Source organism: Charadrius vociferus, unplaced genomic scaffold (genome assembly GCF_000708025.1).
Source record: "Charadrius vociferus isolate BGI_N301 unplaced genomic scaffold, ASM70802v2 scaffold179, whole genome shotgun sequence".
Taxonomy (NCBI): Eukaryota; Metazoa; Chordata; class Aves; order Charadriiformes; family Charadriidae; genus Charadrius; species Charadrius vociferus.
The window spans coordinates 92917-120548 of record NW_009650072.1 but is presented as its reverse complement, the minus strand read 5'-3'; the positions used below and the strand labels follow the sequence as shown (position 1 = coordinate 120548).

The window sequence follows — 27632 nt, the reverse complement described above, 5'->3', positions numbered from 1 at the left end:
GGAAGGAAGGGTCTCGGCCCGAGGGAGGCGCCATGGCGACCACCGTCACTACTCAGCGGGGCCCGGTGAGTGCTGCCGAGTGAGCGTGAGCCGCGGGGGCCTCTGAAAGTTGTTTCCTGTTAATTCTTACGACTGCAGCGCGTTGGGCTGGTGAGGCCCGGGTTGGACCCTTCTGGGCTTCGGCTGCTGTCTCTCTCACCCTCGGCACGGCTCCTGCCAGTGGGCCTCGGTGGGAGGGAGACTCACCCTTCTCGTCTCCTCCTCGGCTTGCGGCCCGTGACAGAGGGGAGAGGAAAGACCTTCTTCCCCAGACTGCCGCGGTCCGGGGGGAGGGGGCGGGGAAGGAAAGTCTGCCTCTTCTGCTTCTTCGCCTTGCGAAGAGGCTTTGGAAAAGGGGAGGGGAAAGTCCCTCCTCTCTGCGTGTAGGACTTGAAGAGGCTATTCTGCCTGTTCTTTGTCTAAGGGCCTTCCAAAGGAGCGAACGGCTTAAACTAAACCAAGGCTAAACCTCTTTCTTTTTAAAGCAGAGTAGAGCTTTGTGTTTCCGTGGTTGAGCTGGGCACATTCAGGTAGATGTCTCTGAAATTGCCACCTGAAAGCTGGAACGTGAAACGTGCTGATATACGCGTTCAATGGAAGTATGTAGGCATGCGGGTTGGGAGTGGGTGGGGAGCTGAGCACTCTTAAAACCGATTTACCAGTCTTCTGGGAGGTAGTGTCGGTAGCTTATTGGGAATGTGTCATTGCCTAGTTTTGCCCTGGAGTAATCTTGGCCCATACCAGGATGTTCTACTGTGTGGTGTATAACTCTGCGGTATAACATCAGCTCTCAATCGATGTGCTATTCCTATCTCTTCCTACTGTCTGGAAAGATCTGGTAGTAATTGACAATACGATGTTGCTCTGCAGGTGAAGTAAGATTTTCTTAAACAATCAATTTAAACTGCTGGGTTTTACTACTTAGAAACAGCCACGGGTTTTGTATGCCTATGCAGCCTTGATGAAAGACCAGAGGAGTGAATTATTAAACTGCTAATCTTGAAAAACTGCATCACTGTCTGTTGTTATCTCATGACAGTAATATTATGTCATCAATTTAATTGCTTAAAATGCCTTATCTGTCTGGTCTTCCAGAATAGATTCCTTATACAATGGATTGATGATGGCTCTGTTGTTGGAATAAAAGTTTTAAGTGGAGAAGTTATTTGTTCTCTCTTGATAGTGCCATGAAAAGACAACAGCTGCTGTTCTGTTTGAATCTGTGGTCAATTAGGTAGTTGCTCTACCCAAAGGCTTGGTATTTGACAGTTGATGCTGTGATTGCACCCAAATAGAATTCTGGCAATGTGTAAGAGGCTTTAATCAAAAAAGCTCAAAATAATATAAATACCTGAAAAATATTCAAGAATTTGTTTAAAAGTAACTTCACTTCCAGTAATCCTTTAGTTTCTGTTTGGAGAAGGTTGCAGAGATGGTGGAAATTGATGTGAGAATAGGGATAGAAGGAATTGGTAAAAAACTAAGTGGTTTGGCTAAAGCTGAACAGTAGGCCTGATTGCAGTCCTGATTTGTGGAGAGATAAATTATGCAGATATTTCTATCTCTGTAATGGAACAGCATTTCTTTCTGAGAGAAATTTTAATTTTCTGTGATGCTAAATACCTTGTTGATATTTAGCTTGGTGAAATCCTCTTTCTGGGCTGAAATAAGATTTTAGTGAGAACCTTCTTGGACATGGCTATAATTTTGCAGATGTTTGGATATCATAACTGCCTAGTCTTTCTTAAATGTTTTAAAGGAACTCAATGCTTAGAATGTTATTCTTCCAGATCTCTTATTTTAGAATTACCCAGGTATTCCTGTATAATCCCTTGGCAATATTCTGTTACTTAAAATTGATTTAAGCCTGACAAATAGAAAGGCATATGATGATTTTATCTTGTACAACTTTGGCTTTCTGGTTTTGTTTTTTGGTGTTTTTTTTTTTCTTATGTGTTTCTAACATTGTTGTGTATGCTTTTCTTCCTTGTCTTAACAACTTTAGATATTTGAATATTTTCAAATGAATAAATAAATTATGCAATATTAAGCTGCCATTCACAGGTGATGATGCTGATAATGGTAGATGCCAGCCTTCCTTAGCTCTCTGTAGAGTGGAAGATAGAATTCTACTTGTTTATATATAAAACTGCATTACAAGTGAATAGCCACTAAATGGTGCTAAAGGATTGGGAAACGTTTTTTCTTTCGTGCTGCAGAGAGCAGTTCTGTCTCTCTCTGTTTGAACAAGCAAGAAAATATTGCCCTTTTTTCATGCACGTAAGAAAGTAAAGCATACTGCTATACAGTTGCCAGTCTTGTTCTTATACCTGTTTTCTAGTTTGTGATGATGCTTATTTAGTTAGTAATGTAAAACTTCCAATTGCTGTTTAGTTTTTCAGATGAGATGAAACAGAACTGGAATTCATCATGTCTGTTGTGACTAAATATTATGCTAGAATGTAGACTTCTCTGACTATTTTCAGGATTTATGGAATTAGTGTTTTTTTGCCTTTTGTGATCTTTTGAGAACAAAACAGCTTATGAAATCTGAACGATGGCTGCTAAATGATACCTTTTCCAAGTGAGAGGTGTTAACAAACAGTTTGATCAGGGTTCAAGTTTAGTCTGTGAGACCAAAACGAAATTTGTAATTCCTTAGCTAACCAAGTACGTCTAAAATTAATGTCCATGATTATTCGCCATGCTGGCAAATATGTCAGATCCTCCAAAATTAGATCAAGTACCAAGCTAGGATTATTTAGATTTCTGCTCCTAATTTCCCAAATAATCACTACTCTGATGATTGGAAATCTTCGTATGGGCAGTCTACATTTATTATTACTTCTCTTTTCTTGCCCTAATACTGTCATTTAACTACGTAAATCTTGTTGTCTCTGATTTTACTTGAGGTTTTGTTTTGAGACTCTTCAAAACTTTGATATCTTTTTCTGAATGAAGGTGACAAGTAATTAGCGTTTGCCTTGTCCAGTATCAATATATATAATGTTGTCACATAAGCAACTTTGAATAGCAAATCCCATCACCAAAGTAATTGTGTTGATAATTCTGGGTATAATTAAGTATTTTATTATATATTTTGTTTTTCATTAGAATGTGAATATATGTAGTATTAAAATCCTGATCCATAAAGGCGGACATTTCATAAAGACACATTGTTGCAATCAATTTGGATTTCAGAATTTGTTTTAAAAGTTGAGGGAGTAAGATGTCATTCAGTATAAGCAAAACGTGAATTAATTTTTAAGTGCTGTGGTCTGATCACTGGAGCATGTTCCTTTGACAGAAAATGTTGAGAGCAGCATTGGTAATGCTTTGAAGTTCTTGATTTCTAACATGTAAGAGAAGTACCTTAAGGCACTAAGTGGCTTATTTTCTGTTGCATCCAATGGCATTTTCTTTTAACCAAGACTTGGAGGAAAGAAGGATATGTATTAGTATGTCTAGTAGTAGTGTAGAAAAAAATCAGAAGCCTGTTCTTGGAATTTATGTCAATTATTCTTCTCCTTAATGCTTATCCCATTGTGAATTAATGGGATTGCTTATTTTGAGCTGGTTCTATGGCTTTTCCCTGATGTTATTTCTCTTTTACATTGAGTGCAGACCAAATCCACATAGCTCAAATATGGTATAAATGCTTCTTGAATTTGAGATGTCTATGGACACTCAATCTATCTTTTGTTTTTAACTCATGTTTGAATGCAATAGTTGCTGCCACATTTAGCAGGAATCCGCGTTATTGTTTTAGTGAAGAAGAGAATCTTTTTATTGTAATCAATGGTTCCTATTGATTTCTTCTTCAGTAAAACTAAACATTTTTTCTTTATTAACAGTTGTGCTTTTGCACTATGGAATGTATTTTGCAAGTATTTAAATGCTAATGTCTTAGACAAATTCAGATTTGCTGGGAAAATCCAGAGGCAGTAGCTTGTGGCAAAATACTTAGTCAAGACTAAATATAGATGCTGTACTTGGGGGAAAGGTAAAATAATATTAAGGTGATGACTACAGAACAATAAAGCCTTCACAGGTAGAAATATGGAAGCAATGGAAGCAGCAAAGTAGATTGGGAAATTTCTGGCAACAGGAAAAAAAAATATCATAAGAATGAGAGAAGAAATGTCTGGTGCCTTGCAGTCCATTACACTTTTTTGTGTGACATTTAAAAAAAACAACATACCAAAAGAAAAGAAAAAGAAAATACGAAAAAACCAAACCAGCAAAAATCTGTAAATGTAATAAACTTAATTGCTGTTATAGCCTTTCCTCTGCCCATCTCTAAATTGAAATTCAGAAGTAGAGCCTTTGACTACAATTCTACAGGAGTTTAACTGAGGATGTGTCATGCTATAACACGAGTTCTATAGAATCATAGAATAGTTCAAGTTAAAGAGGATGTCAGGAGACCATGTAGTCCAATTTTTAATTCAGACCAGCTTGCTCAGGGCTTTTTCCAGCAGGATCTTCAAAACATCTAAGGTGAGAGTTTTTTCAGTCTTCATGGGAAATTTGTTGTCTGTGCAGTGATTTATTTTTTTTCTTCCTCTCCTCCTTATTTCATGTCAAACCTGTTTGACTTTGGCAGTTGAGGGCACCTTTCTTCTTGCCTTGCGTCTCAGAAGAGAACCTGGCCCTGTTTTCTTAATGCCCTCCTCATAGATACTGGAAAGCTGCTACGAGATGCATCCTAAGTTTCTTCTATCTTAAACAAATCCTCAGCCTGTCCTCACAAGTTTTGTGCTACAGCCCTTTTCGTGGGCTATCTTGGTGGATCTTTGCTGCGCTCAGTCAAGTTTGTAATTCTTTTACTGCTGGGCCCCAGACTGGTTGCAGTGTTCCAGATGTGGTCTAATGAGTGCTGAGTAAAGGTAAACAATCGCTTTCCTGAGCCTACTGGCTAGGCTTTTGTTGATCCAGTATAGTATGCTGTTAGGCTTCACTGTTGTGAGAGTGCTCTGCTCATTCATGTTTAGCTTGCTCTCCAGCGGGACATGCATATTTTTCTCTGTGGAGCTGCAGCTCTGCCAGTTTTTCTCTAGTGTGTACCGGTACCAGGGATTTTTCTGTGCAAAGTACAGGACTTTGCACTTGTCAGGAATCTCATGAAATTCAACAGTGAATTCATATAGCTCTCTCGTTGGTCCTGTCCTCAACTATACTAGTCATTCCCACTGCAAATTTGGTGTCATCCTCAGGACTGATGAGGGTATGTTCTGTCTTCACCTCTGGTCACTGATAAGGAAAAATATTAGACAAGTAAGGTTTTTTTTAACCCTTGGTAAAGGCTGGCTATTTGTAGTATCTGGTTTTTGGTTTGTGTGTCTAGAAATGGCTTCCAGAAGGACTTAATGAATTTCTTAGCAACTGAAGTGAAGCTGACCTGCCTGTTCCTCAGGTCATCCTTCTTGCACTTTTGAAAGCTAGGTGTGACATTTGTCTTTCTCCAGTTATAGGGGACTTCCCCTAATCTCCATGACCTTTCAAAAAGGTGATAGAGAGTAGTCTTGGGGGGGGGGGAGAAATCAGCTAGCTCTTTCAGGACCTCCGGACACATCCTGTCTGGTCCCAATTTATTCTTTAGTGTTCAAAACACAGAATAATAGTTCAAAGTTCTCTCTCGTTCACTCACTTTTTCTTTCTTAAAAACACTGAATCCACTTAAAGGAGAATGGTTAGAACTCTTTTGAGTAGCTAGGCTCTTTAACATGAAACTTCTCTGAAACCTAGTGTCAGAGTTTCTTGGTAATTGCTAGTGTGAAAACTTTAGCAATGGTTCCCTGAATGTATTATGTCTCAGTGTATCGTAAGTCAGGGTATTTGTGGTTGTCCTTGGGGCTGCAGTCCCTTTCCCTCCCTTATCTAGGTACTGGTACTGACATGATACAGATTAGATCAGTAAGAGGGTCCTGATGGCTTCCCCTCCTCTTCCCTTTACCTACAACCCTTGTTTTGTTTTCTTCTGATCAGCGCTCTGCACTAGCATACTTTACAATTGCCTTGGCACCATTTAATGTTGCACAAGAAATGAGGGTGAGAAGAAACAGGAGGGTGAGACTGAGACAGCCCAGTCCTAAATCAGCTCCAATACCTGTAGAATATCACATAGAATCGTTTTGGTTGGAAGAGTTATTTTTAAGATCATCAAGTCCAACCATTAACCTGGCACTGCCAAGTTACCACTAAACCATGTCTCTCAGCACTACATCTGCATGGCTTTTAAATCCCTCCAGGGATGGTGACTCAACCACTTCCCTGGGCAGCCTGTTCCAACACTTGACAACCCTTTCAGTGAAGAAATTTTTCCTTATGTCCAATCAAAACCTCCCCTCATGCAACTTGAGGCCATTTCCTCTTGTCCTATGGCCTGTTACTCGGGAGAAGAGACGGACCCCCACCTGGCTACAGCTTCCTTTCAGGTAGTTGTGGAGAGTGATAAGGTCTCCCCTGAGCCTCCTTTTCTCCAGGCTAAACAATCCCAGTTCCCTCAGCTGCTCCTCCTAAGGCTTTTGCTCTAGCCCAGCTTTGTTGCCCTTCTCTGAACATGCTCCAGCACCTCAATGTCTTTCTTCTTGTGAGGGGCCCAAAACTGTACACAGTATTTGAGGTACAGGGGAGTGATCACCTCCCTGGTCTTGTTCACCATACTATTCCTGATACAAGCCAGGTTGCTTGTTGGCCTTCTTGGCCACCTGGGCACACTGCTGGCTCATGTTCAGCTGGCTGTCAACCAACACCCCAAGGTCCTTTTCCACTGGGCAGCTTTCCAAAAACCCGTGCTGACTAGGCCTGATCACCTTGTTGTCCTGCATGTGCTGTGTGATGGCACTCAGGATGATCTGTTCCATAACCTACCCTGGCACCAAGGTCAGGCCGACAGGCCTGTAGTTCCCCAGATCCCCTTTCAGGCCCTTCTTGTGGATGGGTGTCACATTTGCTAACCTTCAGTCAACTGGGACCTCTCCGGTTAGCCAGGACTGCTGATAAATGATGATCACACCACCTTCAATTTGAAGAAGTTGAGATGCAGTTTTTATACCTGCAGCATTTCCTTTTGAAGATTCTCAAAAGTAGCTCTTAGGTAGTTTTAGGAGATAGGAAGAGCAATATTACTCTGCTTCTAGATAATTGACAGCATTGCATATCAAAAATATTAAAGTTTATTAGGAAGTAATTACAAGGCAGGCTTACTTATATGAATGCCTGCTTAACATTTGTCTTCCAAATTGTAGTTCTATCATAGCGTTGTCATACTGCTGTCTTGCTTGAGAAGTGAGTTCTAGTAAAACTCAAATGTTAAATGGAATTAATTTTTTTGTTCTACAGTTAATGGCAGAGCAGGGTTTTTCATATTTTTCCTTAAACGTATTTATAGTAGAGGGAAGTGCATTTGTTGTTAAATGGGTGTTGAGTAAGATCAGTGATACAAGCTTTGTTACTTATGTTCTCCTTGCTTTAAAAACAAAAACTGTGGTTGAACTTTGGTTGTGTAACTGTATTTTTGATTCAGGTTTGGAGGTGGCCTGCTTTTGAATGCTTTGAGGAAGACATAAATTAGCCTGTTTTCTTTACAGATAAAGATTGTACACTACTGGTTTGTCTCCACTGATACAGAATCAACTGATAATTAGCATAAGAACTTACTGAGTAGTGTCTTTTCCTCAATAAGCATCTCTCCTAGATATTTTACTGAGTATATCACTAGGACCTGTGTACCAGATCTCAGTTGGAACTGAACATTTAAGATGGGAGCATATGCATCTCCTGTTCGCCACTCTTCCTTTTGGAGGGGTTTACCACTTGGATCTTTTGAGAATTTAGTTATACTAGCTGTTTTCCGTTTCTGTGTATGTCTACTTTGCAATTCCAGGATAAGAATTTAGCTTTGTGTGAGATAACTGAATGACCTAAAATCTGCTTAGATGCTCCGGTCTCCCATACAGATTTTGTTTGTTTTGGACCTCAGTAGAGAGACTAGTTTATATATTTTATTTTGGAGTAGTATTTGGGTGACTTAAAATTAAAATGAAAGATACTATTATACTTCTCACTTGTTGTGAATGAATTAAGCATTCCAAAGTCCATGTAAATTCAGCGCTGCAGGCACCACTTCTGACTATGGGAAATTTTTATGATGTCTATCCTTAGAGATGCTAATAACACCAGATTTTAAACTTTCCGGTGGTCAAGGGTTGGAGGGGACCTGCTGTGTTGTAACTGTCATTGCTTTACTAATTCTCGTGCCTTTTCAAATCTTTCCCAAATGGATTATATTTTATTTTAAAACTAGCTCCTTTTTTATAACGTGTATTCTAATGAGAAGGCTATTACAAGACCCTGTCTAATTTTCAGCCTAACTTAAATAAGCTTTCTTTTAATATTAGCACTATTTTTTAGCTTTGTCTTCTCCGTCACTGCTCTTCTTCCCCCCTCCCACCCTTTTTAAAACTTAAGCTAATTAAGATCTTCATTGTAAAATTTTAAGATACTTGTAAACAAAACCGATTCCCTCTTTTCCCTCCTTCCCAATGGCCTAGCAGCAGGCATTCAGTACTTCCTCCTTAGCTTTTTTGATAAACTTCCTTTCTGGCATGTAACACCTACTGTTGCCAGGATCCTGAGGCTCTCAGACAGAAACTGCAGCTCTTGCCAAATCACACTTTGTATGACTGTTGCTATCTCCAAGATGCAATCTTGGCATGCAAGTGCTGTCTAATTTTCAAAAGCTATGTCCTAGAGACCTGTTAACATTTTAAAGTATGTTCTGTAGGCATACATCTGCCAGATACAAGATTGAGTAATCGTGGCTGCAATAGCAACATAAGCAATTGCACTGCCTTTTGTCTTCATGTGGTGGGTAGTTCTCTATTAAATATTTAAGCAGCTCTATAGGCAACAGAAATGAGTACAGCTTAATTATAAATTTTCTATGCCACTTTATTTGCTTTTTAAAATATATCATTGTGGTATGCTTGTTATTTTAATGTGGTGATCTCTAAATGTGTTGTTGATAATGTTTGCTTAGCATTTAAAACCTAGAAACAACCCGAGTTGTTGAATTACAGTAATAAAAAATTTCTTTTCTTTTGCCATAAAGATAACAGAAAAAACATGGCGACTGCTGTTTCATATTGGCACATGTGACAGAGTTCCTCTAAGATTTTTCTACTTTGAATTTTTTTGTCATGGTTCTTCCTTGTGATAGGCCAGATTTTGAATTACTCCATTATTATTTTGACTGTGGTGGGATTTTGTCCCCAAATTGTCTCCACAGTTAGTTGCAGACCAGCCATACTTAACATTGAAAAAGCATTAGGGCATCTTTGGATGGTCACGCTCAAAGAGTTGTGGCTGATGGCTCAATGTCTGAGTGGCATTCCTCAGGGGTCAGTATTGGGACCGGTACCATCTAACATCTTTGTTGGAGACATGTATGGTGGGATTGAGTGCACCCTCAGCAAGTTTGCTGACGACACCAAGCTGTGTGGAGTGGTCAACACACTGGAGGGGAGGGATGCCATCCAGAGGGACCTTGACAGGCGGGCCTGTGCAAACCTCATGAAGTTCAACAAGGCCAAGTGCAAGGTCCTGCCTGTGGGTTGGGGCTATCCCAAGCACAAATACAGGCTGGGCAGAGAAAGGATGGAGAGCAGCCATGAGGAGAAGGACCTGGGGATAAAAAGCTCAACGTGAGCCAGCAATGTGTGCTCACAGTCCAGAAGGCCAGCCACATCCTTGGCTGCAGCAAAAGAAGCGTGGCCAGCAGGTTGAGGGAGGTGATTCTCTCCCTCTACTCTGCTATCCTGAGACCCCACCTGGAGTACTGCATCCAGCTCTGGGGCCCCCAAGATAAGAAGGACATGGACCTGTTGGAGCAAGTCCAGAGGAGGGCCATGAAGATGATCAGAGGCAGGGGAGTGGAGCACCTCTCCTATGAAGACAGGCTGAGAGAGTTAGGATTGTTTAGCCTGGAGAAGAGAAGGCTCCAGGGAGACGCTATAGCAGCCTTCCAGTACCTAAAGGGGGCCTACAGAAAAGGTGGAGAGACTCTTTATGAGAGAGCGTAGTGATAGGACGAGGGGCAACAGTTTCAAACTGAAAGAGGGTAGATTTAGATTAGATATTAGGAAGAAATTTTTCACAATGAGGGTGGTGAGGCACTGGAACAGATTGCCCAGAAAAGTTGTGGAAGCTCCATCCCTGGAGGTGTTTAAGGCCAGGCTGGACGTGTCTTTAAGCAGCCTGGTCTGGTGGGAGGTGTCCCTGCCTATGGCAGGGGGTTTGGAACTCGATGATCTTCAAGGTCCCTTCCAACCCACACCATTCTATGATTCTATGATCTTTGTTACATTGAAGGATTTGGTTCATCAGAGACATTGTCTTTATGATCTGTCTGTAAGGTGACTTTGAATGTGACCCTTTCAAATGAGAGCAGGATGCTGTGTCTTGTCACAGGAATGATTGGATGCAACATGATTGACGAATAAGTGAAAGAGATGGGTGCCATCAAATGTCATATGTGAATGGAATGTAAAACTTGGTAGCTCTGACTTTTGTATGAACTGCTTAAGGCTGCTCTGCAACTAAACATTTGTCTCTGCATGTACTACTTTCTTCCAGAGGCTTATGTTGAAAATTAGTGTATTTGAAAGTGAGTATGAGAACATTCTCTACATGAGTTGGCAGTTTTGTCATTTGATCAGTTCTTTGTTCATGCTGTCAAAACTAGACTAAATTCTATTGAATGTTTTTGCTAAGCTTTTCTTTGATTTATATTCATCTGTCTCTTTCATTCTGAAAGTGGATGACTTGAATGTAAATGTTTTTTTTTTCTTTTTCTTTTCTTTTTTAAGGTGTATGTTGGTGAGCTTCCTCAAGATTTTCTGCGCATTACCCCAACCCAGCAGCAACAGCAAATCCAGCTGGATGCCCAGGCAGCTCAGCAGCTGCAGTATGGAGGAGCAATGGGTACAGTGGGCAGACTCAGCATTACTGTAGTACAGGTATAAATAGTACTGTCTTTATACAATTAAGTAATTGTAATTAATTAATGCAATTAATATTTTTTGATTGGTGGCCACAAAAAGATTTTATGTTGGAATTTGAGTTATTAAATTACTTGTATAGACGGAATGACTAATTTTTGAAGTTTTTGTAGCTTCGTGTTTCTGTACAACAACATTTTTTTCCAGTTTCATGCTTCATAGCTCCATCGTGCATGGTGCAGCAATTTTCTGTAAGTGGTGCTATTATAGCATGTAATCAAGTAACCTAATGTTTGATTTTGGGGTTTTTTTGCACTGAACAGTTTTCTCTGAAAACTTCTGTTAAGGCTTCCTGGAGAAACACTTAATGTTGGAAGACATTAGCAATTTTGAGAACATTGTAGGGAACTGCGGTTGCCTTATGTGCTTTCCGTGAAGTGCTTTTCCATCCCCATTTCCTCTAATGCATCTGCTGTTTTTCCTGGTGCTTTTTGCAGGTTTTCTTATAGTGCATAGTCCTAGCTCTTTATTTTCTGTTTCCTCTTTTCCCTTGTTATCCTTTCTTTTATCTCTTGGCAGTACTGTATTACGGCATTCATTGTGCGTAAGACTTCAGGTTTTAAAACTTGCCTGTCTTAACACAATTCTGGTTATCTCCAGCAGCATACCAAATGTCCTTCATATTAACTTAACACACCTCATCTATTTACACGTGTTTTCAAAAAAAAAAACCAAAGACATATTTAACCTCAGCTTTAGCACCAACCCTGGAATAGTACGCATATGGTTACAGCTTCCATGGTAAGGTCCTTATTGGGGAGTAAACCTATATAGGGTCTTTCAGGAAAAGAGGCAGCCATCCCTCCTTTCTGTGTCTTTCACTGGTCAGTTTGTTCCTTCACAGCCAGCATCCTTCCTTTGAAAACTGGGGGTAATGCTGTTTCAAAGTTTATTACTTCTAAGGTCTAGACACTTGAACTCATTCATTGCATTCAGTTGCAGCCCTCTTTCTAGTTCTGAGGAGTTCTTCAGTCCTGAGGTGTTCAGAAAGTGTAAGATTGGAAGCTGCTTCTGCAACTTTGAAGAGCGGAAAATTGTTACTACTTTTAGAGCATAGTCAGTACCACTTTTAGAGCAGTCTTAGAAGCTTTGGTGTATTTTTTTTTTTCCAGAGCTAGAAGTAGGTGTTTCAGGTTAAACAACATTTATCCAACAACGTACTGTGTCTCTCTTAACTGTCTAGCAGTTTCTACCAACTTGTATGCTACTCCATAGGTTGTTCATCTTTGGTTATTTCCTTGGACAGCTGAAACTTCTTTTTGTCACGAGATGTTGGTCCAATCAGTTATAGATGGTAGAAGTTCCTGGAGCAGATAAGGGGGCAGGCAGTACAGTGTTGAAGAAGGAGTTTTGCATCTCACTTTGAGTGGCTAGGTACAGAAACATCCAGATTCCTGTTTGGATGGGTGAACTGATGGAATTGATACTGGTCTTTTTCAAGTTAAATTCTTGTTTATTTTTAGGTGCTTGTGCAGACAAGAAAAATGTATTTATCTTGCTTGAAGAATAAAGCCTAATAGCTGTTCTTGATGCTGTGGCTGGATGTAACCACTTGTTACAGAATCACAGGATAGTTGAGGTTAGAGGGGACCTCTGGAGTTTATTTTATCCAAACCTCATCCCACCCCTATCCTCCCCCTGACCTGGCCAGTCCCTTAATCAAGGATTAAGGAGGATGTTATATACAAGGAAAGGCTGAGGCAGCTGGGCAACAGTCTTAACGGGGAATCTTATCAACAAGTAGTCCCTGTCATCAGGTATTTATGAAGAAGCTGGCTTCTTTGCTGCAAGGGTGCATTGCTGGCTTGTTTCCAACTTGGTGTCCACCAAGATCCCCAGCTGTTTCTCTGCAAAGCTGCTTTCCACCCAGTTGGTCCACAGCCTGTAGTGGTGTTTGTGGTTATTCTTCTTCAGGGGTAGAACATTTTCATTTGTTGAACTTTGAAATTCCTGTCTGTGCACCTCTCCAGCCTGTCAAGGTCCTTCTGAATGGCAGTACAACCCTGTGGTGTCCCAAGAGATAATCTTCTGTACCTGTATGAGAGTTTATGCACGAATACTGTGGGAATCTTGGCTGCATGTTGAGGCATGTGGCATTCTGGGTAGGAGACTTGGCGTAGTTAACCTGTGCAACATGAAATACTAGTTGAAGTCTTTCGTGTTTAAATATGTATTGATAAAGTATATAGAGCAGCATGCCTTAATTCTGTTACTGATAAACTGGTGGAAGATCAGAAAATACCTTTTGGAAGGTAATTTTCTGCTTTTTCTCCCTTGCAGATACGTAGGAACGGTGGTGAGTTTGTTCAAGCGTGGTTCATTGTGTCCTCTAAATTACTAGAGGGAGAATTTATATGCCCTTTTTCTTTTAGTGAAGTTGTCTGGTAAGCTGCTTAATATGGGGACTTCAGAGTCTAGAGAGTGCATAATTTAGGTGCTACTTTAATTGTTAAGCCTGCTTTTACAAGGAACAGTTTGAGACATTTCTCTCCAGCTCTATTGTATGAATTACTGAAGGAAAAAAGGGCTTTCGTGGCCAGAGCTGCAGCCATTGTGATTAAATCTTATGCAAGTCTCAACTGTTTCAGTTCTTTAAATGTCCAGTAAGTAGGAGGTGTCCTAGGCACCATATTTTGTCACTTGTCTTACTATAAAAAGAACTATAGGCTGCTTAGTACAGGTCAGCGAAACAGCTCTTCCAAAAAGTCTGATTTCTACTTTGGCATAGCTGTGCAACAGTACTCAGGGTTTTCTTTAGGAGTGTCACCAACTTACTTTGTTCTATTCCTCTGGTGTTACAGAACAAGTAAGTTAGATATCTTCTGATTCTATACAGCATCTCTTTTTATAATGTAAATGTAGATCGTAAGATGCCCACTGAATTAAGTAATATCAAGTACACACTCTGAATTAAGTAAGTTTTTTAATCACTTTCAAAAGTATGATCTACTAGATTTTACCTCAGTTGAACTGCTTTTACAATTTGTGCTTTTGTATTGTGTGATATTCTTGAAGCTACTGGATTTCTGTATTTCATCCTTTAGAAGTACTTCAGTGAAAGAGAACAGGCTACCTATCACATTACGTTTCTGATTGTATATTGGAGAGCAGATACCTAGATATAAATTGAACTTACTACTATTTCCTTGCAGTCATGTATCTTTTGGTTTGGTATGGAGTAACTTAGCTATGGTGAAGATGTATATTTTCTACAACAGACAGGTTAAAAAGAGGTACACTTTTAAAGGTCCCCCAGACATTTAATGGTCTCATTAGATGTACTATGTTTTAATCTGAATGATGGGGTTTTTTGTTTTGTTTTTTTTTGTCTACCTTATAATTGAATCTAGTCCTTTGTTCAATATCTGATTCTCTTTTTGAACTAATAGTAATTAACTTCTGAAGTTAATGTAAATATTATACACTTATAGGCTTTCTTTTCTTTCTAGGCAAAATTGGCAAAGAACTATGGAATGACCCGCATGGATCCATATTGTCGAATACGGCTGGGGTATGCTGTGTATGAAACTCCAACAGCACATAATGGAGCTAAGAACCCCCGTTGGAACAAAGTTATTCAGTGCACTGTTCCCCCGGGTGTGGACTCTTTTTATCTAGAGATATTTGATGAGGTCAGAACTGCTATTTTTCCCCCCTTCCTCCCCATCTCCTGTTTGGACTGAGGTTTGGGTGGAATTTTGCAAAAAAGGGTTGAGTTACCAAAGGCTGTGTTTTAGCTGTGCTCCCTGGGAGATGGTGAAAATTTTTCAAAATCCTAAGAGCAGCAATACATAAGGTTTCACTCTTCCCCAATAATGTCAGAGCTATTACTTTTCCTTTGGTATCTGATAAGGGGCATTAGCAGGGTTCCCTCCAAACGAGGAGAAACAAAAATGTCTGAGTGGTGTTCGATCTCCTCGTTGCTATCAAAATGCCCTGCAGCCTTATATTCTGTACTATCCCTACTAAAAATAGTTTCTTTATACAATGACGTTTTACTCAGAAATTCTTCAGTATTATTCTAACCCAGGAGGACCTTGGAAACTTTCCCAAGCTTGGAAATGCTGAGAATAAAACTATCAAATATAGACTGTGTAGTCACTAGGATTTATTAGCAGAGACATAATGTAATCTATACTTGCCTGAATTTCATTCCAAGTGGGCATATAGGCTCTTGTCTGCTTTGCTTAAGACGCAGTGGCAATAAATACCTAACCTCTGAATAATTTCATTTTCTTAGAGATTGAATGGGTCTGATTACCTACTAGAGTTGTTATTCTGCTCTACAAAGCTTTTGTAGAGGAGTAGTCTTGAATTCTAGAATGTTCTTCTACTAGATACTGTTATTGTTGGCAGCAGGGAATATGTGCAAGCATCTCGGCTGTTCCAGTTCAGGATATTGACTTTGAGTTAGTTCACTTCTCGAACAATTTAGAATTGCAGAATGGTTAGAGTTGGAAGGGACCTTGAAGATAATCTAGTTCCAACCCCCGTGCCATGGGCAAGGACACCTTCTACCTAGGTTGCTCAGAGCCCCATCCAACCTGGCCTTTAAACGAAGAGGCTACAACTGAGGCTGAAGTCTGTGATTTGCCTTTTTTCGTGTGTGTAGTAAAACTTGGCTCTGCACCAGCTGTGTGGTCATTACACAAGTGAGGCTTTTGGATGCCATTTTGTGGGCTTAGTTGAGTGCTTGAAGTGTCTGTTCCATTGCTGCAGCAGGGGTGGCAGATCAGTATTTGTATCTGCTCTTAAATTACTGGAGTTCACAGCCTGTAGTAGTAGGGTAAACAGAAACTGTTTACTGTTTAATGGCCTCTGATATGATGTCACTAGATTCACAGACTATGCTGATATTAGTATGTTGTATTTCTAGAAGTGTTCTGCTTCAGGTTTTCAATTTCTTATTGTTAAATATCTGTTATCAATATAATTCCATTTACAGCATCATTCATCCTTGTTGGAAAAGATGGCTAAAATATTTACTGACACTTTATTAATTTCAAAAGGAATAACTTAAAACTAAAATTGGCAAAATGAAATAGCATAAAACTGAAGGAAGTGTTAGTCAAAAATAATTTTAAGATATCTTTTTTTTCAGGACAATTAGCTTGATAATATTTTTTAAATTATATTCCAGCGGGCCTTTTCAATGGATGACCGCATTGCTTGGACACACATTACAATTCCTGAGTCTCTGAAACAAGGAAATGTAGAGGATGAATGGTATAGCCTGAGTGGAAGACAGGGTGATGACAAGGAAGGAATGATTAATCTGGTTATGTCATACACGGTAAGCCAAGTTTGGGTTGGGAGGAGGAAGGGACGGAAGCTTCTTGGGTGGTGGGAGGAGAGAGATTTTAGATTGAAGAAGTAGTTCCATTGTACCACACCTGTGATTGTTGTAGTACTTCCATTGTACCACACCAAGTTGGTTTTGAGTGCACAACTGGGAACAGGTGTTCACTGCTGTTTGAAATTCGTGTGCGCCCCACATGTGAACAGTTGTTCCATTACCCGTAGGATAAATGATTTTGTAATTACTGTCTGCCCATGAACGTGTTATACACTGAATCTGACCTTTTAATATTTTCCAGGATCAAACTGAACAGGAATTGTGGTAGTAAAAGGGAATGGAGTTAAATTGATATTTTGTTTAAAGTACTGGTTTACTTCAAAAATGGTTGATTTGAACCAAAATTTGCTTCTAGGAGCAGTGTACTACCTTTAATAAAATGCAGGTTTGCTCTAAGTTACCATTTACAATGAATATCTTGTACGTTCATTTCACAAGAGTAAGGCATGAAAGCTGATTAAACCCCTGTTTTAAAATAGTTTGCTTCAGTAACAAAATTTTGGTTGCAAATTTTATCACACTGTTGCAAAAGGCTAGTTTGACATGATGGGTTTATATTGATTTACAGGCAAATTAATTGTCATTTAAAAGTATGGTAGTTCAGTTGATTTGCTAGAGATATAGCTTAATATAGATTAGCACTTAGCATAGTCTTAATATTGAACATGGAAAATGGATTTACAGTGTGATGATTTTTTTGTAAATACTGTTTTAGTTGCTGTTTTAGGGTTTGTTTTTTTTTTTTTTGTTTCTTGAGTAGTTCTAATCTGTTCTGATCTGTGCTCTTTGTGTCAAGTCTTTGCCAGCTGCCATGATGATGCAACCTCAGCCAGTGGTGCTGATGCCCACTGTATATCAGCAAGGAGTTGGATATGTGCCTATAGCAGGTATGTTTTCTCTCCTTGAAGACTCTTAAAACTTCCAGATGAAGGGTTTTGCAGAAATAACTACTAAATTTCTCCTGGTTTTTGGAATGTGAAGGAAGCTATATATGATTTTGTCTGTGACCACTTTTCCCAGGATACATTTCTGGGAGGAGAAGAGTGAGCAAATTATGAGTAGGTCTGCTTTCAGTCTTGTACCCTGTTTAGGGGCGATCTGTGAGTTTGATTAACTGGATTGAAATGACTATCAAGTTGGAACAAGTAGCTTGGTGGCTTCTCTTTCTGAGTATTTATTTTAGACTTATGTGAGGTCACTGAGTAACTAAATATCTAGCAGGCTGCACTCTTAATATAATATGTTCTTATTTAAATGGTGGCAATCCACATGTGAAACTGTTCAGACTTCAGAAAGTGCACCAAATGACTTGTGTTATCAGAATTGCAGCTTAAATAGCCCGTAAAGGGATTGACTCTTCTGTGGTCTTTGAAGGTGCTTTGTTGAAAACTTGCTACACAGCATGTGAAGTGTGTATCGCAGTGAATGAAAAATGTTAGGGAGCTCCAAGATAGTTATGTATATGCATCAAGAAGAGCTAAAGGAGATATTGTCAGTTCTCTTAGTCTGTGCAAAGGAAGTTTTGGACTTGTGTAGAAAGATGTGTTAATTTAGGTTTTGTAATTTTTCTATCAAAGATTAAAAGCTCAAAGTATGTAAATAAGCTTGAATTTGTCCTTAGACAACTGGTAAGTAAAGTTTGGTTGGGTTTTTTTTGTGTGTTTCACTTACAGCTGTTAAAAGCTTCAGGTTTTTTTGTATGGACATTTATTCAGTAATATATGTACTTTTTATTGAAAATAGGGTATAAATTTCCATAGTTTGAATGTCATTGCATACAAGTGTGTGAATGAGCAATAGAGCGCGTAGGACATAATTGCAGTGCTAAGGGCTGACACAACAGATTATTTTTTTTTTTTTAAAAGACTCATTTTTGATTGAATTTAAAATTTTACTCTCGGAAAACAAACCTCCTCAACAGAAGACTGGATGTGTAACTTAATGAATCATACTTCCTTTTTCATTTTTGTAGAGTTAAGTTAGAGCAAAATGTGGAAAAGTTTGGTTACATACTTTTATTCTCTGAGAACAGGCAGTTTGCTTCTTTTAAAGTGCTTTTATCTCTATAGCTTAATTCTTAGGATTTAATTCTTCCTTTATTTACCAACAGACTTAGTTTCAACTTGTGTGTGCACCCTGAAGTGTGATTCTGTTGTGTAAGCCAGACTTCTGTGTAGCTTTCTGTGTTTGAATTAGATGCTGTATCTTTTTTTCTATATACTGAAGCAGTTAGTGAACTTCAAACATAGTTCTCTTGTGTGTGGTTAAAAGAAAAACAATAGCTGGGGTGGTACATATAGCGATGTAAGAGAAGGTGCTATAGAATTTTTTTAACAGATCAAAATGAGAATATCCGTATTGCAAAATCACTATACCAGTCTGAGTACAAACAGTAGAAATGAAGAGACTAGTTTCCAGTATAATTGAAACTAGACATAGAACTGAAAAGATAAAACCGATACGAGACTTTCAAAGTTAAAAAACAAGTACAGTGGTGTGTCTTGATGTTCAGACCTTGGTGTTCTAAATTCTGTATTTATCTTGAATATTTTCAGTAGTATTTATTAAACCTACTTGGACAAGTAAAGAAATAACTAGTATTTAGTAAGTGGTAGTAATGTCTGACATCTTAGCATGTAAGAACTTGCCTTTGTGTAACAATTTTATTCATCTGTATGTTGGGGCATTGCCCTTCTGGAGAGATTCAGCATGTTTGTTTTAATTAATGCTATGATAATATTCTGTATTAAAAATTCTTCCTGAGTCTATGACTTGTATTTTTAAAGTATTGCAAAGTAATGAAATTGAAGTAATTTCAAATTATAAAAAGAACCAATAGTGCATCTTGGAAGACATGGAGTATTGTCAGAATGTATTCTATATACTGAACTAGATGCTCCTCCTGGATTCTGTAAACTCCTTCAGAAAGGTGCATGCAAACTACTGGCCTTCCCTGCACATCTGAATTGATTGTATCTTCTGGGGAACAGTTGGTACACTTTCTTTGGAACACTCTTCAAGTTTTTCCTCTCTATTTGAGACTACCTCTAGAAGGGTAATGGTAGGACATCAGTGTGCTCCACAGGAGTATGTTTACCTTCTCCCCATCTTCTTAGTTCGGGTTTTTTACCTATCCAGTTAAATGACTGTAGTCAATAAGCAAGTTCTATTTGTTCCCTTCAACAGGGTGGAAGAGCAGCACTGAATAGTTTATTACATCTGAAATGGAGGAGATTCTGCTGTTGGGCAAGGCTGTTAGAATTGAAGTCTTATCTGTGATGGAAATACATCGAGCAGACTAAAATGCTTATCCAAACAATTGAACAGTTATTTCTTAACTGCCCAAAATAATTGCACTTTAAAGAGATGCGGTGTTAAGTCAAATTTAGCTGTGTCATGAAGGCCAAGCTGTTTTTTCTGTAACAGAAATTTTCTGTTCAAGACTTAGTATATGTAACTAACCTAATTAAAGTTGAAGAAACTAATTCCTCTCACACGTATCTCTATCATACAGAGGTAAATAGTAGTAGCAAGCAGGTAGTCATTGTGGTAAGCAGATGAAGCTTGAAATGCCAACACAAATAATGCTTTTTTCCTCACGCTTGATGATAGATGTTACAGACTTGTGAGGAAAGCAGATATGGCCATAAAGTATTCTTGCACCATGTTAATTAATTTCAAAAGTTTTGAAAATTAAAAACTTCTGACAATGGCACTAGTTGCTACAAACTATAGTTGCCATTGATGATATTTATGGATTAGCTTTGGGGAAATTTGAACTTCAGTCCTGTTGCTCTTCTAAAAGTTGAGCTTATTGGCCATCTGTTACCGTTTCTTTTTCTAAAGATTACTTAATTTAGGCTGTAGAATATTGTGGTATACTGGTTGCTTACACTGCAAGCTGATCTTCTTGATAGCGTACCAAAGAGTAAGCTAAAAGAAGTTAGTTCAGTGAAGCAAGCTATATTTCTTATCAGCTAAATTTTCATGGGACAAATAGGAAATCTGTTTGTACTTAGCTTATAAACAACTGTGTAAAAAGTAGGTTAAACCCCATGTGTCTCAAGGCTCTGTCGGAGTCCAGAATATCATTTTTCACTGAGGCAAAATTGTGTGTATATGTACATTACTCCTTTAGGTGTCTGTGTTGAGTTTTGTGGGTTAGCTTGTGATGTTATTGGTATTTGTGCAGAAAATCATGGATGTATGTTGTCCTTTGTGGGCTATATAAGTAACCCTTGCTGCAAACATGTGGTGGCTTACTTATTTTGAAAATATTTTCTCTAATTGTTACTTCTGTGCAAACAGCGTATTTGGGAAACTCATTCAGAGTGCTGAAGCACATTAGTTGGGAGGCTGAATCCTATCAGCATTTAGGTTTTGATATTAGGTAGTTTAGATTTTACCCAATTTCCTCAGTTTATCCAGCTTTCATCTTTGGAAGCGAAATGGTTCATTTCCTTTTAAAAATAGATTAATATTTCTTTCCCATGTCTTATTCCTTTCCCCTTGCCCCTTCATTTTCACCTATCTTTAGGGCTTGAGTACTTTGCTCTCGGTAAGTTTCCAAGCTCTTTTCTCACTCCCACGGTCATTGACTCAAGAGTCTTTGCATGAACTCATCTCAACAGCTTTATTTGTTACAGCAGACTGTATCACAAGGTATTGCCACTTGGATGTCACAATAGAACAGTTTAATGCATCTCTTGGAAATTATTAAAGCCCTTCTAACCTGTTGGAAAGTCTTTAAAGACATTCGTTCCGCTTCAAGCTGTAATGATTAAAGTAATTGGTGATAGTGGTGCTGATGGATAAAATGTGATGTCAATATTCTGAAACTGTTGTATATCAGTGAACTATTCTAGGTGATAGTACTGGTTTCGTAGAAGAGAAACTTCAACCTTGTAGTTGTTCTGTTACTGCAGGGTTTGGGGAGAAGCAGGTAATATCATGACTTCTGTAAATTTGGAAGTGAAGAGCTCAGTTCTGCAATGACATTGAGAAGACAGCCTGCCTTCTGCTAATCTTCAAATAAGCCTTTTTTCCAAAAAGATAAAACTTTTTTGTCAGTGTATATCTTTCATGAACATCTGTTTTAGATATATGTCAAGTTAAGCGTCTGACTTGAACTCTAAAGGCAAATTATGTTATAGGAAATCAATTTTCCTTCAAGTAGACTTACTTTACTATGACACCTTTGATTTTGAATTGTGCAAAGATACTGTGACATCCTTAACTTTGATAAAAGCATTGGTCTTTTAGTGATAGGACGAGGGTGACAGTTTTAAACTGAAAGAGGGTAGATTTGGATTAGATATTAGGAAGAAATTCTTTACTGTGAGGGTGGTGAGACACTGGAACATGTTGCCCTGAGAAGTTGTGGATGCCCCATCCCTGGGAGTGTTCAAGGCCAGGTTGGATGGGGCTTTGAGTAACCTGGTCTAGTGTAAGGTGTCTGCCTATGGCAGGGGACTGGAACTAGATGATCTTTAAGATCCCTTCCAAGCTAAACTATTCTATGATTCTATAAAATAACAGGTTTACGAAGCACGTGGACAGTGCAGAAATAAGTCACTTTGAAGAGTCATTCAGATCTTGATTGTTACAAAAAATGGCTCAGCCTTTCAATCAAGTATGGCCAGAAAATGCTAGAATTACTCCTTGTGAGTTAAAAAGTCATTTCTTGATGCTCCAAATTTCAGAAAGATGCTGTGAATAAAACTGATGTGGTTGTTGCAACATATTTGGTTTATTCAGAGCATTGTAAGCAACGTTTTAAAAAAAAATGAGGTGTTGTCATGCATATTCTAGCACCAAATTTTTTTCAGGAGCAAATATCATTAAAACCTATTTGTATTTTTAAAAAAGGTGGTACTGATTTCTTCCTTTAGTTGAAAATCTGTGCTGAGACACTTCTGAAGTTTACTCTGAAAGGGTCTATGCGTGGGATATAATAATAATAATGAGTTAAGAAATTAAACATAGGGCACTTGACTGAACCATAAAATAAAATTAAAAGTGTGTAATGCCTTGTGTGCAGTTAGAAAATGTTTGCCCTGTTAATGCTGCTTTGATGCTTCCATTGCTGCTCCTAACAATTGACTTGCTATTTGTACATACTCGTTTCATGTGTTGGAATGTCAGTGCTTCTGCCGGCATGTTTGCAATGTTCATGTCACAGAATTGGAAAACAGTGCTCCATTCTTCTGATTTATATAACACCTAATATCTGAGAGCAATACAGGAGTGTGGAATTCCATTTGTAGTGGATTTTTATATGGTTTAGTTTCGGTTTTTGCTTGTTAGTGAAATGAGGTGCTTAATATGTAAAGCAACTTTTTACTGAACATGGATCATTTTAAAGTTTATTATAACTTTCTCTAATGACTGCATATATATATGTGTATTTGCTAAATTTTAGTGTGTAGTTCTTTACGATTATGCTTAAGTCTTGCTTACTATTTTGTAAGTCAAAGTATGGATGCTTTTAGCCTGAGTGTGGGAGAAACCAAAAAGCCAAGGTACTCTTTAAATTGGTATGTGTATAGCTTGAATTTTGAGTTTTGGGAAAAGTAAGCATTTATCATGGAAACATTTGTTAAAAATCACTATGATCCTAACTTCCGTTTGTATACAGCGTAGTTGTAGACAGTGTAAACTAATTCTAGAACTGTAAGAGCTGGGAAAATGGATTTTGAAAATCATTAATGAAAAACAATACTATCAAGAAGATTCTTGTCTCTAAAACTGCATATTTAGATTTGAAAATACTTCTTGAGTACTGCTTGTGCAGATGTCTGGCTTCATAATTACCTTGTTTTGATGAAAGCAGTAAGAAAAACTGTGCTGGTCTTGATACTTTTTTTTTTTTTTGACACGAACATGACACTGAAACTTTATTGGTAAGCTGTAGAATGCTGTGGTACTCCAGAAGTGAGCCTCATGTTTCATTTGGATTAATATTTTAAACTGACCTCTTGTATGCATGGTTCCTATACAATTTAGGCTGATAGTTGGATAATCTTATGGTCCTGATGACTTACTGAAGAGTATTGGGAAGCTTGTGGTAGAAGTAAAACATAACTTCTATGGCTCTGTTCTTTCAGGTACTTTGCAACTTTATTTTTTGAGGCCGTGCATCTTTGTTCACCTCTTGTAAATGCCTAGATTGCTTGTAGGAAGCGTGAGGAACGAGTTGAGGCTTGTTGAAGCTGTAAAAGTGGCAATCTGAAATACTGCTGAATATGACGATTGAGTAAAGTGTATTTGCAGCATTGGTGAGGTCTGCGCAGTAGTTTGCCTCCAGGGTGTACATGTGGTCTGGCAAACCTGACATTCAAACACACAGCACTAGACAGAATTCCAGGGAATGCTAAATGGCATGAGAAGGTCTAGAGCTAAAGTTTAGGTTGTTGCGGAAGAGATGATAGATACCCTTGGTAATGGTGTGATGCAAATGGCTGGGCAGAGACATGATTCCAGTGCGTAGGTAATAAATTCATCGTGAGAGGGACATTTCTTTAGTTGCCACCATGAACCTTTTCGAATAGATGCAGCCTGTACATTAGACTTAAAGCATCTAGGTTTCTTTTTTGCTTCTAGTAAAACTTAAGGTGATTACAAGGGGAATTTTAAAATCAAAATTAGAGAACATTGGTAACTACAGAGGTGCTTACAATTCAGTAATGCATCCCTTCAGATAGGACAGAAGTCCAAGTTGAGGAAAGAAATAGCAGAGAGTATATCGGGTAAAATCAAGGTTGAAATGCACACGGTCAAAAAAAAATCAGTTACAGTACCTTGTCAGCCAGAGTTCATGTAAGTTAAGATGGGTTTAGGTGATCCAACCTTGAATGTGAATTTTAATATAGTATTTTTAAAGCTGATAGAAAAAAGATAATCACTGAGATGCTAAAATACGTCTGCAGGTTAGAGTGAGCATAGACATTTCTGATTAAGTAGTTACAGGTTAAAGAAAATCTTGAAGAGACAAGGTAAGTATTGAAATTGCCCTTCACTGTTGGTTTTTTTTTAGGAGATGTTAAGTCTGAATAGAAGTAGTATAATATAGTTGCAATACATTTGATCACTCTAGTACTTTACTCACTATGCTAAGAAAGATAAGGCTGCAAAGAGGCACACTTGAAAATTATGTCAGTTGTAGGTCTGCTTTAAGTTATGCTTTTTGAGCAGTTAGTCAGAATTCAATAGAAGAGAAGCAGCTTTTGATCTACTAGAAGAGAAGCAGCTTTTGATCTACTCTTGAGTAATATATGAAACCTGGTTCAAAAAGTATGTTATTTTGAAGATGTATAATAGTGGTGATGCGAATAGTTCATCCTTTGTTTAGCTTAAGGAGAAGAAATTAAGGCCACAGAAAGCTAGACAGGTGAACTAAAAACTATGTAAAAAAAGTTTAGCTACTCAAAGGAGCTGTGTGCCAAATTTTAAAACAAAACAAAAAACACTCTTGGAGAATCCTAAAAAAAAAAAAATCTGCAGTAAAACAGTAAAGTAGGTTTCTGCCAAACGTTGGTAGGTCTGCCCAAATGAGGGGATGTGAGAGATTTAAATTCTATATTAAATCTAAACTGGTAATAAGGTTGGCTATGAAAACCTTTGAAGACCAAATGTGTAAAGAGTTGAGAACTATTTATTTTAAAGAAGCAGAGAACCTAGAATGATTTAGGTAATTAAGTGACTATAAAGATACAAGTATATAAGGGAGTAGAAAAAAACCCAAACCGAACAAAACACAAAACAGTTGGAACATGAGACAATAATGAGGGGGCAGGAAAAAAGTGCTTGATTTTGTCCGTCATGGGAAGGAAATGTTTTTTGTTTTTTTTTTTTAATGGAGAAGAAGCCTCAGATTATAATTTTAGTGTTTAACACTAATTGTTAAGATCATCGGTAAAAAAGTGCAGGTAAGATAACATTTATTCCCAGTCTTGTGTTTTGAATGTTTTTACCAAACAGAGTATGTACTCTATCACTTAATTAGTCTTGCTTTCAGAGGCCTGGAGAATAGCAAACTGATTTTTTTTTTTTTTTTTTTTTTAAAACAGTTCTGAAGTAACTATTTTCCCTGTTGCATAAACTGATTAAAACCTGTGGAGATTAGAATAAGCTGATTTAAACCAAACAATAGGTAAACGTTAGGAGGAGGTGATGTGGTTATGTAGGGGAAGCTCATTCGTACCTTAAAAATTATAGGTGTATGAGTATATGAGGGTAAGAATGATGTGGTCTCTGTATTGTCAGCTGCATTTTGAAAATGTTATTTGCTATGGACTCTTATCATATGGTATCCTGATACAGTGACGGTCCTCTTGTGGTTTGATAGGTATTTTGAAAAGCTGATAAACACATCACAAGTGATGAGTCATCCCCTTATGGAGGGAGGTCTTCAGCAGGGTGCATCACATTTTTTAAAAGGCTAACTGAGGGAAGGCGACTAATATAAAATTTGTCAAAACAAAAACAATTTTCTAGGTCTGTCTGACGGCAACAGGTTACAGAAGGATCTTGTTATAGTAAATGGGAAATAAAATCACATATTAAGGCTAGTGTTAAAGCATTGTGTAAAGAAAAATCTTTACTTATATGTACTTGGTGATGGTTTATTGATTGGTCATTGCTACACAAAAAGATCTTTGAATTACTGTGGATTATTCTAAGAAATCACCAGATGAATAGTGTTTGAAACAGTGGTTAAATCCCTGAAAGCAAATAGAGAACAAATGCAGAAACTTTATTATGCTGCTGTGTGAAGCAGTGCCACTTTTGCATCTAGATGCACATAGTTCTCCTTGCTCTACCTTAGAAACAATACAGCAGAACTGGAAAATTTGCACACAAATGTGTGGGACTAAGGTAATCATGGGTCTGGAACTACTTAGAGAAGTGAAATAGCAAAAGACTCTAGATGTGTACTATACCTGGTTTCAGTTTTATAAAAATCAATGGTAGATTTTTTCAAAAATGGATCTATGCTTAGTTAATGCTACAAGTTAAGTGATGAAAAGACACTTTTGTCTAGTAATTCCTTTTAATGGGAATTAGAAAACTCATTTTCTAAAACTGTCTTTATGGACTGACAGGGCTTTAATTTTACACAGACATGCAAGAAGTTCATGAAAAATGTCAGATGAATTTTGTCCTCTGGCAGAGGAGCAGGGAAAAGCAGTGTGTACCCCTGTAGGCATAAAAGGAATTGCTCTCTTGCTACGTTGTGACTTTGCAGGTTGAACTGGATGGAACTTGAACCAGGGAAAAACATTTGCTTAAAATTTACTTATGCGTGTGATCCAGTCTGCTAGTGGACCTAAGGACTTTGCTTCCCTTTGAACACAGTGGAGATTGCGTTCATTGCATTTCTAAATATCAGTTATTTATATTGTTGATGTAAAACCATCTTTTTCATCACAACATAAATACACTAGGAACTGCAGTACGATGGGAGCCGGGGGGGACATGGACACGGGATGACGAACCACATCTTTCTGTGGTGCACATAGTGTTTGGTTAGTGATTCATGTGTAAACCTGGTTAATGCAAGTCATACCTAATTTTGAGCTGTACCTGTTGCCATACTGTAGTTTACCACTTCTGGAACATAACTTGGGCAGATAACCTGTTCCAGAAAGATGTATTCTGATTGTAACAGTGTAGATATAGTCTTTGCAATCTTGTCTTTTTTTTTTTTTCTTCAATCACTGATATTTATTTTTTTTCATTTCCTCCCCCCCTCACGTATGTTTTGGTTTTTTTCTTCTGTTTTTTGCCTGCAGGGATGCCTGCAGTCTGTAATCCAGGCATGGTGCCAGTGGCAATACCACCTCCTGCAGTCAACCCTCAGCACCTGTGTAATGAAGAGGACCTGAAATCAATCCAGGACATGTTTCCCAACATGGACAGGGAAGTAATCCGCTCAGTGCTAGAAGCTCAGAGGGGGAACAAGGATGCAGCTATCAACTCCTTGCTTCAGATGGCTGAAGAATCATAGATCCCCACTTCCTGCATAGTACCCGTCCTCGATACCGCTTATTTTTACTTGCCAAGCCAGGGATTTAGCTAGAGGAAGAATTTCCCAACAGCTTTCTGTTAGCTCATCCTGTGTGAAAAATTATACTCCTTTTCTCCGTGGACATTTGAATCTTTTTCACTTTCTT

At 38.3% G+C, this 27632-nt stretch overlaps 1 protein-coding gene across 1 annotated transcript; it reads left to right on the top strand.

Annotated features, from left to right (window-relative positions):
• The first annotated feature begins 8 nt into the window (after positions 1–8).
• Positions 9–27632, top strand: TOLLIP (toll interacting protein). The gene is made up of 6 exons (XM_009891981.1): positions 9–65; positions 10911–11060; positions 14552–14734; positions 16243–16395; positions 17255–17345; positions 27252–27632. Exons 1-6 carry the CDS (start codon positions 33–35, stop codon positions 27464–27466), a joined length of 825 nt encoding a protein of 274 aa, XP_009890283.1. The 5' UTR covers positions 9–32; the 3' UTR covers positions 27467–27632.

Coding starts and splice junctions, on each gene's coding strand:
- TOLLIP (XM_009891981.1), top strand. CDS start 33: ATGGCGACCACCGTCACTACTCAGCGGGGCCCG. Junction 66..10,910: donor TCACTACTCAGCGGGGCCCG/GTGAGTGCTGCC, acceptor TTCTTTTTTAAG/GTGTATGTTGGTGAGCTTCC. Junction 14,735..16,242: donor ATCTAGAGATATTTGATGAG/GTCAGAACTGCT, acceptor ATTATATTCCAG/CGGGCCTTTTCAATGGATGA.